This window comes from Mobula hypostoma, chromosome 3 (genome assembly GCF_963921235.1).
Source record: "Mobula hypostoma chromosome 3, sMobHyp1.1, whole genome shotgun sequence".
NCBI classification, from domain to species: domain Eukaryota; kingdom Metazoa; phylum Chordata; class Chondrichthyes; order Myliobatiformes; family Myliobatidae; genus Mobula; species Mobula hypostoma.
In genome coordinates, this window is record NC_086099.1 from 117,121,158 (window position 1) to 117,135,544 (window position 14,387).

The 14,387-nt window shown below is 44.1% G+C and overlaps 1 protein-coding gene across 3 annotated transcripts in view; it reads left to right on the forward strand.

Annotated features, from left to right (window-relative positions):
• klhl12 (kelch-like family member 12) overlaps nt 1-14,387 on the forward strand; it is a 131,383-nt gene that overhangs the window by 74,493 nt on the left and 42,503 nt on the right. For all 3 annotated transcript variants that reach the window (XM_063043620.1, XM_063043621.1, XM_063043622.1), the window contains one exon: nt 11,658-11,764. In XM_063043620.1, coding sequence (XP_062899690.1) covers nt 11,658-11,764 — 107 coding nt within the window. The remainder of the gene's footprint in view (nt 1-11,657; nt 11,765-14,387) is intronic.

Genomic DNA, 14,387 nt, shown 5'->3' on the forward strand with positions numbered 1-14,387 from the left:
GGTGCCAGAGGATTGGAGAGTGGCTCATGTTGTTCCGTTGTTTAAAAAAGGATCAAAAAGTAATCCGGGAAATTGTAGGCCGGTAAGTTTAACGTTGGTAGTAGGTAAGTTATTGGAGGGAGTACTAAGAGACAGAATCTACAAGCATTTGGATAGACAGGGACTTATTAGGGAGAGTCAACATGGCTTTGTGCGTGGTAGGTCATGTTTGACCAATCTATTGGAGTTTTTCGAGGAGGTTACCAGGAAAGTGGATGAAGGGAAGGCAGTGGATATTGTCTACATAGACTTCAGTAAGGCCTTTGACAAGGTCCGCATGGGAGGTTAGTTAGGAAAATTCAGTTGCTAGGTCTACATGGAGAGGTGGTAAATTGGATTAGACATTGGCCCAATGGAAGAAGCCAAAGAGTGGTAGTAGAGAATTGCTTCTCCGAGTGGAGGCCTGTGACTAGTGGTGTGCCACAGGGATCAGTGCTGTGTCCGTTGTTATTTGTCATCTATATCAATGATCTGGATGATAACGTGGTAAATTGAATCAGCAAAATTGCTGATGATACAAAGATTGGAGGTGTGGTAGACAGTGAGGAAGGTTTTCAGAGCCTGCAGAGGGACTTGGACCAGCTGGAAAAATGGGCTGAAAAATGGCAGATGGAGTTTAATACAGACAAGTGTGAGGTATTGCATGTTGGAAGGACAAACCAAGGTAGAACATACAGGGTTGATGGTAAGGAACTGAGGAGTGCAGTAGAACAGAGGGATCTGGGAATACAGATACAAAATTCCCTAAAAGTGGCGTCACAGGTAGATAGGGTCGTAAAGAGAGCTTTTGGTACATTGACCTTTATTAATCAAAGTATTGAGTATAAGAGCTGGAATGTTATGATGATCACCAAATTGGTCGCCAAATTACAGGAAGGATATAAATAAGGTTGAAAGAGTGCAGAGAAGGTTTACAAAGATGTTGCCGGGACTTGAGAAACTCAGTTACAGAGAAAGGTTGAATAGGTTAGGACTTCATTCCCTGAAGCATAGAAGAATGAGGAGCGATTTGATAGAGGTATATAAAATTATGATGGGTATAGATAGAGTGAATGCAAGCAGGCTTTTTCCACTGAGGCAAGGGGAGAAAAAAACCAGAGGACATGGGTTAAGGGTGAGGGGGGAAAAGTTTAAAGGGAACATTAGGGGGGGCTTCTTCACACAGAGAGTGGTGGGAGTATGGAATGAGCTGCCAGACGAGGTGGTAAATGCGGGTTCTTTTTTAACATTTAAGAATAAATTGGACAGATACATGGATGGGAGATGTATGGAGGGATATGGTCCGTGTGCAGGTCAGTGGGACTAGGCAGAAAATGGTTCGGCACAGCCAAGAAGGGCCAAAAGGTCTGTTTCTATGCTGTAGTTTTTCTATGGTTTCTATGGTTCCTGCAGAAGCAGTGATAGGCCACCAGGGGGCAGCGGGATGCTCTCATTGTCCAGAAAAACAGACCAGATGCTTGACTTTACCAAATAGCAACCTGCTATGAGTCACACTAGCTCTGACAGTAGACATCATTTTGTGATCCTCAAAGGGGAAAGTGGTGCTCCAGCTTAAGCATCTGCTGTTCTTTGTGAGCAGAATTGCTACATGTGAGCAATTGCATGAGGAGAGTGATGCCATGTGTGATCAGTTTACTGCCCTGCTCTGAGAAAAGGTACAAGTGAACTTCATGTGAGAAGAGTCCCCCCTGGATTATCTGAAGACCAGGGCCAGGGGAGAGGAACGATGTCAGCAAGATCTCGACACCCATGGTTTGAGGCTCATCCTCTGGGGAGGAGGAGAAAATGATGGTAGCAGGTGAGGTTAGCAATTCAGCTCTCACCACCTCATACAATGCTCGCACCTGTGTACCATAGCCTGCCATCCTAGACTGCTCATTCAGTCTATCCACAAGAAGAATTTTTCTGAGATTATCAAAAGGCATGTGTGCTAACTCAAAGGGAAAGTGTTCCAAGGGCTAGACTGCAGACTTGGAATGGCCCCTGTCACTAAGCACCAGGCTATTGAAACCCACCTACGATACAGTTAAAAGTGAACAGTGCCATTCAGTGCAGCTTTGCAGGCAATGTTATGTTCCAATTGTGTTTCACTTTCCCGATCGCATGAGATGTTTTATAACAGTATTCAAATACATTCTCGTTTAAAACTGGTAGCATTTTGCATGTGCAAAGATGAGTCACACTGGCTGTGGCAGCTGCTGGCATTGTTGCACAAGCTGTAGTGCCTCACCTCCTGAAGTCCTGGATGACATGTTTGAGGGAAACATCACTAACAAACAGTGATGGATGCGTCATTTAAACAAAGACTTGTGGCATAGCAACACCTTATTGCAAAAAAAAATGATATAGCTAATGTTATTTTGAGAATTACCTCTAACTTTGGGTTCTCAATTGGATATCCTGTTAAGGTATAGATAATAGTAAACTCAAAGAGAGGAGTTCATATAGGAGGCTGAAAATGGTTGAAGGCTAAGAGAAAACATCTGCTTCTATGCGTGGGATTGAAAACATGTTAGTGATCGCTTGAGCAGGGTAGCATGACGCTACAGTGATCACATCTTGTTATGAACTTCTGCACTAGTGTTCAGTTCTTTCCCCTTTTTACATCTTGAAATAATCAGCTGTTTATTGACTTGCATTTAACAGCACTGAATGGGTATGGGCTTTCTTGGTCTAGAAGTATTAGCAACTCAGTGCATTTCCCACTTGTGCTGATCAATATATTGGGATGTGTGTTTCCTTCAGCTTCAATGTAGATATCCATTTTTGCTGACCATAGGCTGAAATGCAAATGATGTTAACACCCATAGAGTGGTGCTCCTCTGCAAAATTTATTTGGAGATCAAAGAACTTTAAGTGCAGAGATGTTTAAGCAAGCTATTTAAGTAATTGGAGTAGGTAGACTTGCAAATCAGCATGTGAAGGAATATCATGTATCACCTGGATTTCTTTAACTACATAGTGGCGTACTGATTCCGGTAACATGGTGGCGTGCTGGGCGTAATCATTCGTCCTTTATCTCCTTCTTATGATTGCAAGACACTGCTGGATATTGACACCAAGTACTGCAGGTCTGTCCCACGACTGAGTTGCTGAATAGTGGTGGAGCTCAGCATGAGCTTGTTGCCTCCCATGTTGTTACCTGCTACAGCCCCCCCCCACTCCCCTCCGCTTCCCCCAGGAAAGAAGGCGTTCCAACAACATTGCAAATTATTGTCTTGTAATCACAGTAGTTGTGCAGACCAAGCCATCGTGCATCGTGCCACGGCCGCCGTCCAGGGCAGGAGATGCTGGAAGAGATGGGGAGAGTGTAGAGGTGTGGTTGGTGCACTGGAGTCCATGCTGGGCTGGCCCCTCCCATCAGTGCTGCTCTCCAGTGTTTGCTCAGTGGAAGACGAGCTGGATTTTATTCATCTATGGCTATGCTAACACACGATGAGGAAGTGCTGTGTACTTCTTCTTATGTAAATGCACCATCAATCTGTAGGCCATGCAACTCAGGGACTTGGGCTATATTATTTTTTGGTGACTGTATATTTTTCTGCTATGGTAACGACGTGTGCTGTGTTTGACTGTTGTTTGACACCTTGGCCCCAGAGGGATGCTGTTTCGTATGGCTGCATAATGGCAATTAAACTTGAACTTGAACTTAACAAATGGACGTGGAAAACACACGCAAAATGCTGGGGGAACTTAGCAAGTCAGGTAGTATCTATGGAGGGGAATAAGCAGTCAGTGTTTCAGGCCGAGACCCTTCAACGGAACCTGTGAAGACACCAAGCTGAAGGAGTTGTGAGAGTTGCCAGGAAACGTACTGTCATTAAATGAGTTAGTGTGGGTGGAAGAGAGAAACAGGAAGGGCACAAACACTCTCTTCAGAATATTCTATAGGCACTTCCCCCATCCCTCAATTGCAACAGAGACACTGAGGAACAGATCAAGAGGCAGGTTTTAGAAAGGTGCAAGAATAACAGGGTTGTCATGGGTGACTTCGACTGCCGTAATATCAATTAGCACCTCCTTGGTGCAAAGGGTTTACATGGACAGGCCAACTAAAGGAGAGGCCACACTGGTTGCAGTGCTAGGCAATCAACTAGGTCAGGTGTCTGATCTCATGGGGGCTGAGCATTTTGGAGACGGTAACCAGAGCTCCCTTACCTTTGGAGAGGGATAGAAGCAGATGGATTGGGAAAGTATTTAATTGGCGGAGGGGAAATTCTATTAGGCAAGAATTTAGGAGCAAAAATTGGAAATGGGTGTGCTCAGGAAAATGCACAAAAGAAATGTCAAGGTTGTTTGCATCGGGTTCTGGATAGGCTTGTCCCATTGAGGCGGATAGGATGGTAGAGTGAAGGAACCGTGGCTGGCAAGAGATGCGTAACATCTAGTCAAGAGGAAGAAAGAAGCTCACTTACGGGTTAGAAGCAAGGATTAGACAGAGCTCTAGAGGGTTCTAGCAAGGAAGGAGCTGAAGAAGACACACAAAAAGGAGCAAAAAGATCCTTCTGGAGCTGTACAGGGCCCTGGTGAGACCACACTTGGAGTATTGTGTGCAGTTTTGGTCTCCAAATTTGAGGAAGGACATTCTTGCTATTGAGGGAGTGCAGTGTAGGTTGACAAGGTTAATTCCCGGGATGGCAGAACTGTCATATGTTGAAAGATTGGAGCAACTGGGCTTGTATACACTGGAATTTTGAAGGATGAGAGAGGATCTGATTGAAACATATAAGATTATTAAGGGATTGGACACGCTGCAGGCAGGAAGCATGTTCCCGCTGATGGGTGAGTCCAGAACCAGAGGCCACAGTTTAAGAATAAAGGGTAGGCCATTTAGAATGGAGTTGAGGAAAAACTTTTTCACCCAGAGAGTGGTGGATATGTGGAATGCTCTGCCCCAGAAGGCAGTGGAGGCCAAGTCTCTGGATGCTTTCAAGAAAGAGATGGATAGAGCTCTTAAAGATAGCGGAATCAGAGGTTATGGGGATAAGGCAGGAACTGGATACTGATTGTGGATGATCAGCCATGATCACAGTGAATGGTGCTGCTGACTTGAAGGGCCGAATGGCCTACTCCTGCACCTATTGTCTATTATCTAAAATGCTGGAGGAACTCAGTAGGCCAGGCAGCATCTATGGAAAAAAGTACCATTGTCGTTTCGGGCCGAATCCCTTCGGCAGGACTGGAGAAAAAAAGCTGAGAAGTAGATTTGAAAGGTGGGGGGAGAGAAGAGAGAAACGCCAGGCAATAAGTGAAATTTGGAGGGGGAGGGATGAAGCAAAGAGCTAAGAAGTTGATTGGTGAAAGAGACAGAAGGCCATGGAAGAAAGAAAGAAGGGAAGGAGGAGCACCAAAGGGAGGTGATGGATGGGCAAGGAGATAACATGCATCAGGTTGGAGGCTACCCAATGGAATATAAGGTGTTGTTCCTCCAATCTAAGTGTGGCTTTATCCCGACAATGGAGGAGGCCATGGATGGACATTGGAATGGAAATGGGAAGTGTTCTGGCGGACGGAGCGTAGATGCTTGGCGAAGCGGTCTCCCAATCTATGTCGGGTCTCACCAATATACAGGAGGCCACACCGGGAGCACCGAACACAGTATATGCCTTAACAGACTCATGGGTGAAGAGTCCCCTCATCTGGAAGGACTGTTTGGGGCCCTGGATGATTGTGAGGGAGGAGGTGTAGGGGCAGGTGTAACCCAACTTGTTCCGCTTGCAATGTTAAATGCCAGGAGGGAGATCAGTGGGGAGGGACGAATGTACAAGGAAATCGCTTAGGGAGCGATCCCTTTAGAAAGCAGAAGGAGCTGGAGAATTGATTTAAGAGAGTTAGAAGGAGGCATGACAAGGCCTTGGTGAGTAGGATTAAAGAAAACCCCAAGGTGTTCTACACATACGGTATGTGAAGAACAGAAGGATGACGAGAGTGAGGGTAGGACTGATCAGGGATAGAAGAAGAAAGGTGTGTCTCTAGTCGGAGGAGGTGGAGAAGGTCCTCAGTGAATACTTTGCTTCAGTATTTACCAGTGAAAAGGGGCCTTGATGTTTGTAAGCACAGTAGAAAACAGGCTAATAAGCTGAAATATGTTGACGAAGGAAGAGTGTATGCTGGAACTTTAGAAAAAGATTAGGATAGGTAAGTCCCCAGAGATATTCCTCAGGTTACTACAAGAAGCGAAGGAAGAGATTGCTGTGTTTTTGGCAATTATCTTTGCATCCTTACTGTCCACAGCGGTAGTACCAGACAACTGGATGGTGACAAATGTTATTCCTTTGTTCAAAAAGTGGAGTAGGGATAACTCTGTGATTTATAGACCAGTGAGTCTTATTTCAGTAGTGGGCAAATTATTGGAGAAGCTTCTTAGAGACAATATTTACAAGCATCTGGAGAAGATAATCAGCAGGCCTGATTGTAATTTTCAGGATCTGACAGATCACACTGATGAGGTTAGAGCAGAGGATGTGATATATATGGATCTTAGTAAGGTATTTAATAAGGTTCTCCATGATAGACTCTAATTGGTTTGCCCATACAAGGTAGGGGTAGTGGTATTTATGAAGGTCGTGGAGGGTGGCTGGTCGCCGGCCTCCATGCAGAGTGTGGCCCGTCTGTGGCCAGTCTTTGCCTTCTGTGGGTGGGTGATTTATACATCCACGGGGTGATGTATCCTTGATCCCGTACCTCCTTGCTTTCTCGGTGGGCCTTGTATGGGTGCCTTGTCGGGTGCCTTGCTGGGGTCCGTGTGCGCTGCATCTGCTGCTCTGCCTTCGTTCATGTGTCTGGTTGCATCCTTGAGGGATTCGGTCGGGCTCGTGCTGACTATTCCTAGTCATGTTGTGCCTCTCCAAATGTTCATAAATCCAGCCTCTCAGGATCTTATCCATCAACTTACCAACCACTGAAGTAAGACTCACTGGCCTATAATTTCCTGGGCTATCTCTACTCCCTTTCTTGAATAAGGGAACAACTGCAACCCTTCAATCCTCCAGAATCTCTCCCATCCTCATTGATGATGCAAAGATCATTGCCAGAGGATTAGCAATCTCTTCCCTTGCCTCCCACAGTAGCCTGAGGTACATCTCGTCCAGTCCCGGTGACTTATCCAACTTGATGCTTTCCAAAAGCTCCAGAACATCCTCTTCCTTAATATCTACATTCTCAAGCTTTTCAGTCTGCTGTAAGTCATCCCTACAATCGGCAAGATCCTTTTCCTTAGTGAATACTGAAGCAAAGTATTCATTAAGTACCTCTGCTATCTCCTCCGGTTCCATACACACTTTTCCACTGTCACACTTGATAGGTCCTATTCTCTCACGTCTTATCCTCTTGCTCTTCACATACTTGTAGAATGCCTTGGGTTTTTCCTTAATCCTGTCCGCCAAGGCCTTCTCATGGCCCCTTCTGGTTCTCCTAATTTCATTCTTAAGCTCCTTCCTGTTAGCCTTATAATTTTCTAGATCTCTATCACTACCTAGTTTTTTGAACCTTTCGTAAGCTTTTCTTTTCCTCTTGACTGGATTTTCAACCGCCTTTGTACACCACGGTTCCTGTGCCCTAGCATCCTTTCCCTGTCTCATTGAAACATATATATGCAGAACTCCATGCAAATATCTTCTGAACGTTTGCTACATTGCTTCCCTACATTTCCCTGAAAAAATCTGTTCCCAATTTATGCTTCCAAGTTCCTGCCTGACAGCCTCATATTTCCCCTTACTCCAATCAAATGTTTTCCTAACTTCTCTGTTCCTATCCCTCTCCAATGTTATTGTGAAGGAGATGTCAGGGGTAAGTTTTTTATGCAGAGAGTGGTGAGTGCGTTGAATGGGCTGCCAGCAACGGTGGTGGAGGCAGATACGATATGGTCTTTTAAGAGACTCCTGGATAGGTACATGGAGTTTAGAAAAATAAAGGGCTATGGGTAAGCCTAGGTAATTTCTAAACCAAGTACATGTTCGTCAGAGCATTGTGGGCCGAAGGGCCTGTATTGTGCTGTAGGTTTTCTATGTTTCTATGTTAGATAGAGGGTATTTTACCTGGAGATTGGTGACCTGAGGTGTTCCATATTCACCTGTTCTAGAATCCCTGCTGTTTGTAATCTTTATAAATGGCTTGGATGAGAAAGTGGAGCGATAGGTTTTGTAAGTTTGCAGATGACACAAGGGTTGGTGGAGTTGTGGATACTTTAGAAGGTTGTTGTATGTTGCAGTGGGGATTGATAGGATTGTAGAGTTTGCTGAGAACTGGCAGATGAAGTTCAACCTGGAAAAGTGTGAAATGATTCATTTTGGAAGTTTGAATTTGAAGGCAGAATACAGTGTTAATGGCAGGATTCTTAGCAGCGTAGAGAAACAGGGATCTTGGGGTCCATGTCCTTAATCCCTCAAAGTTGCCACACAAGTTGACAGGGTTGTTTAGAAGGCATATGGTGTGTTGGCCTTCATTAGTCATGGGTCTGAGTTCAAGAGCAATGAGGTAACATTGCAACTCTATAAAACCCTGTTTAGACTACACTTGGAATATTATGTTTAGTTCTGGTCGCCTATAGGAAGGATATGGAAGCTTTAGAGAAGGTTCAGAGGAGGTTTACCACGATGCTGCCTGGATTAGAGAGATTGCCTTAAGAGGATATGCTGGGCGAGCTGGAGCTTTTCTCTCTGGAGCAAAAGAGAATGGGAGGTGACCTGATAGAGGTGTACGAGATGATAAGGACCGTACATCAAGTGGATAGTCAGTCTCTGACAGTTTCCCAGGGCAAAAATGAGTGATATGAAGGGCATAAGTTTAAGGTGATTGGAGGAAAGTATAAGGGGGATGTTATAGGTACATCTTACACAGAGTGGAAACGGTAGGGAATTCCCTACCAGGGGTGTTGGTAAAGTCAGATACATTAAGGCATTTTAAGAAACTCTTAGATAGGCACATGGATGAAAGGAAATTGAAGGGTCACGTGGGGAGGATGCTATAGATTGAAGTATAGTAAAAGGTAATCCTGGGCCAAAAGGCCTGTTCTATGTTAAAATTCTTCTCATGAACCACAACAATCTCGTCATGCAGGGAGTGAAAAAAATTTTTGCTCAATGGGTATTGCTAATTGCAAAAACTTGCAAAAATTGCAAATGAAACTCCACGCTGTATGAAGATAGGGAAGCAAAAGACAGGAAATTATAGGTTCGTTAGAGTCTGTTATTACGGGTGCAGTTTCAGGGTACTTGGAGGCACATGATAAAGTAGGCTGAAGTCAGAATGGTTTCCTTGAGAGGAAATCTTGCCTGAAAAACCTGTTGGAATTCTTTGAAGAAATAACAGGAAGGATAGATAAAGAAGAGTCAGTGGATATTGTTCACTTGGATTTTCAGAAGGCCTCTGACAAGATGCCACACATGAGGCTGCTAAACAAGATATTGCAGGAAACATACTCACATGAATAGAAAATTAGCTGACTGGCAGAGGCCAAGAGTGGGAATAAAGGGAGCCTTTTCTGGTCAACTCTGGTGACTAGTGATGTTCTACAGCAGCCTGTTGTGACCGCTTCTTTTCACATCATATGTCAATGATTTAGATGACAGAGTTGATGGCTTCGTGGCAAAGTTTCCAGATGATATAAAGATTGGTGGAGAGGTAGGTAATGTTGAAGAAGCAGGGAGTCTGCAGAGGGACTTGGATTAGAAGAATTGGCAAAGAAGTGGCAGATGGAATGCACCATAGGGAAATGTGTAGTTACTTTGGTAGAAGGAATGAAGGCATAAGACTATTTTCTAAACAGGGAGAAAATTCAGAAATCAGACTTGGGACTTGGGAATCCTTGTGCAGGATTCCATAAAGGTTAACTTGCAGTTGAGTTGGTGGTAAAGAAGGCAAATGTAATGTTAGCATAAATTTCAAGAGGACTAGAAAAGCAAGGGTGTAATGCTGAGGCTTTATAAGCCTTTGGTCAGGCCGCACTTAGAGTATTGTGAGCAGTTCTGGGCTCCTTATCTAAGAAAGGATGTGCTAAGTGTGGAGAGGGTCCAGAGGATGTTTACAAGAGTGATCCTGGAAATGAAAGGGTTAACTTATGAGGAGTGTTTGATGCCTCTGGGCCTGTATTTGTTGGAGTTTAGAATAGTGAGGGGTTCTCATTGAAAGGGCTAGATAGAGTGGACATGCAGAGGAAAAGGTGCTTCCAGGCCTGAAGTATGTTAAATCACCAAAAAACTAGGTACACACAGATTGTTCTACTTGGTAACACCAGGAGACTTCATGGGGCAAAAACACCTTGCAAAGATTATACTTCAGATGACACAGGTATATTTCAGACAACAGAGAAGAGGGACCAAATACCTTCAAGTCTATGATAATTCTCAGCAACTAAATTAAACCCATTACACCTCTTACTTTCCTGTTGACTATTCTATTTAACTATTTTCCCATCTGAAAAACTCAATGTAAGTAGCACCCAAAAACTGTTCCGTGATGATCACCATCCAGAGCTTTGATCACCAGATTTTGTTGATGCGGGTCGAAACCTTTTCTGGTTTGTCATCAAGTGACCATCTAACCTTGGGAAAACCCTGTCTACTTATAAGCTGTAGAGATCAAGTGGGAAGAGCTGTTCCAATCCATAATTCATGTCTTTTATTGTTGTGGCTCCACCTGATCTTTTCAACGTAGAAGCTTAAATGTAAAATTTTTCAACATAGAGGTTCAGTATAAGCCTTGTGCAAATTGTTATTTATTGAGATACAGTGTAGAACAGGCCATTCCGGCCCTTTGAGCCATGCTGCCCAGCAATCCTCCGATACAGCCCTAGTCTAATCATGAGACAATTTACAATGACCAAATAAACCTATCAGCTGGTATGTCTTTGGACTGTGGGAGGAAACCAGAGCACCCAGGGGAAACCCACAGCGTTACAAGGAGAACAGACAAACTCCGGCAGTAGCAGGAATTGAACCCAGGTCTGTACTGTAAAGTGTTGTGCTAACCACTATGCTACTGTGCCACCCCATGTGTTTTCCTGTTATCTCTACACTCTTCCAATTGCCTGCACTTATCATGAAAGTATAAGAGTTTGAAGTCGTGATACAGGGTTTCAACCTCAGACATTGATAATTGCTTTCCTCCCCCACAGATGCTGCTCATCCTGCTGAGTTCTTCCAGCAGATTGTTTGTTGCTCCATATTCCAGCATCTGTAGTCTCCTTGTCTCCATATAAGAATTTGGGCCGTGGATGTGGCTTTGTTCTATCACCCAGGCTTAATTATTTTTGGACAATCACCTACAGTATATCTCCATTCCCAACAGGTATCTGTTAACATTATCAATGCCATTGCTTATCATGCACTTCCCAAAGATGTCTGCCTTTCTCTTGCAAAGCAAACTTAGCGCATGTCTTGAACTATAGCAACTATATAGCAAAAGAAAGCCAGCCCCTCATTTCTTTCTCTTGGGATTTCTGATTTCAGTTGCTTGGTCTCCACTGCAGAAGCTGGGAATTTTCTACAGTATATTACCACTCTGCTGAATATCACACAGGTTTGGGATGCCCTGAAGTCACGAAAAAAAAAATGCTGGAATATTCTCTTCATGGTGAGGGGCTAAATTTTTATATTCGGAATGTATACTTATTTCTGCAGGAGCCAATGAAGTATTATTAGTGATTGGCGGGTTTGGAAGCCAGCAGTCTCCTATTGATGTGGTGGAAAAGTACAATCCAAAGTCTCAAGAGTGGAGTTTCCTGTCGGTGAGTAGTTACTTTAAATTGTATCTTGCTGCAAATTATATGATGTGGATTTAATGTGAGAGTTTGAGTAGGCTATAGAAGAAAACCATCTGACAGTATTTGAAAACACAGTACAGGACATTAGGACCATAATCTTAGTGCAGGGTCGGAACGGTACTGTAGCAGTTAGTGTAATGCTATAAAAGCACTAGAGACCCATGTTCAACTCTCACCACTGTAAGGAGTTTGTACATTCACCCCATGACCACGTGGTTTCTCTGGGTACGTTGTTTTCCTCCCACATCCCAAACATGTTGGTTATTTGGGAAGCAGGGGCTCGTTGGGCCAGAAGGGCCTGTTACCACGCTATATCTCTGAATATCATTGAAAATCTAGCCCTTCCTTCCTACATAGCCTCCATTTTTCAGTCACCCATGTGCCTAGCTTGGGTGGCAGGGTGGAGATACGTCTCAATCAAAGGAGGTGTAAGGCACTCCTCCCCTCTGCTAGCCTGCAGGTCACCTTTGGGCAAGGTGTGGCACCTGCTTAGCTCCCCCAGTCAGATGGTGGGTGGTCGTATGAACAGCTGGTGCAGATCACAAGTCCTGTTGATGTGACCATTGACGCCAGGCAGACAACCTCTGAAGAGTATTGATGAAGGCTGAGGTCACCCATCTTGTAAAGACACTGCCCAGAAGGCGAGGGCAAACCACTGTAGAAAAATTTGCCAAGAACAATCATGGTCGTGGAAAGATCATGATCGCCCACATCACAGGACATGGCACATAATGAATGAATGAAATGTGCCTTTCTAAGAGTTTATTAAATGTCCTTCATGATCTGCCAGTACCAACACTCTCGGCAGAGCTTTTAGCACATACATTACTTACTGTATAAAAAAAATTAACCTCTGACATTCCCCCCATTTTTCCTCCAATCACCATAAAATTCTTATTAGTCATTTCTGCCCCGGGAAAAAGTCTCGGGCAACCCACTTGATCTATGTCTCTTATCTTGTATCAAGTGACATCTCATTCTCTTTCACTCCAGAGGGAAAAGCCATAACTTGTTCAACCTATCATCATAAGACATAAGCCTCTTAGTAAATGTTTCTGGGACTTTTGTAATAGAATATAAGAACTGGTATCCAGAAACTTAGATCAAAGGAGCCAGAATCATGTCATACTCTGAAATTTTAATTCAATTAAGGAAAAAGATCTTGGTAACAGGAACAATTAATGGGAAAATACTGGATGGCTGTTAAACCCACCAGTCCTTCATGAACAAAATACACAGTATAGACGTGTTTTTTCAAGCTCCTCATGACACACCAAACCTTATGAGTTAAAACTGCCTTTTTGAACTCTTGACTCTCAATTTTTGTTGCAAGATCTCTGTTGTTTGTTTCTCTTTTACGCCACCAAAAAGTGTAACATGAACATGTCCAGTAAAACAGCATGAGGCAGAAAGGGAGCCACTTGCCCGCTAGCCAATGCTGCGGCTAACATTAGCCGGGACCAAGCTAGCAAGAATCCTCCAGACATGTCATCAGCCAAAGAGGAAGACGAGCTTCCTCTTATTTGACAGAAAATGTCAAACAAGCTCTTACAGTCCTTCAACGAGCGGTTTGACAAGCTTGAGCACAGTTTCTAGAGTCTGTTGCCTGTCCAGCAAGCGTTCACTGAGAGACAATAGAGCATCGAAAATCAGACCGCCAACCATGAGCAGCGAATCCACGCCGTGGAAATTTTAGTCGCTGAGCTACAGCAAGAAAATAAAAGGCTGCAGGCCAAGCTTTCAGATCTGGAAGGGAGATCCAGACGCAATAACATAAAGATTGTTGGCGTCCCAGAAGGCGAGGAGAAAGGGAGGCCGACTGAATTTGTCGCTAACCTGATCCCCAAGCTGTTGGGGGATGACAACTTCACCAAGCCGGTCGTTATCGATAGAGCGCACCGCACACAACACCCCAAACCACCGGAAGGCTCAAGGCCCCGCACGATAATTGCACGGGTGCATTTCGCACAGGAGAAAGAAAAGATTCTGCGGCTCAGGAGGCAACACTCGATGGATTATGGAGGTCATTGAATCTTAATCTTCCCCGATTACACCGCGGAGGTTATGGAGCAACGGCGGAGTTTCCGTGAGGTGCTGCAACTGCTGAGAGAGAAGGAGGTCCGGCATTCACTACATTTCCCATCCAGGCTCCATGTTCATCACCAAGGGCAAATAAAAGTATTCAGCAACCCGGTTGAAGCTAAGACTTTTGTAGACCGAAAACTTTGAAAAGTTATTTTTCACAACATAAATGAAGAGAGTCTAAACGTATTCTGAGCAGACTTTAATCATGACAGTTCTTTTTTCTATCCTCAATTTGTTCTTTATTATCTGTGCTAATGAGGGGCTGTTAGTTGGAGGTGTTTTTCTCCGCCTTTGTCCGGCAGTCCCAGATTAGGATGAGGGCAACTCTGCTTCGCTTGGGGAAGAAATGGGTGGGGGTTTTGTTCACATATTTGTTAACTGTTCATGTTATTTTTTATTGGTTTTTGCTGACTGCCAGACTGAATGTTAAGTTTTGTGTTTCATTACAATGCAAAAGGTACCACAAATGAATAATACTCTTGACTCCATATCCTTGGTCTCT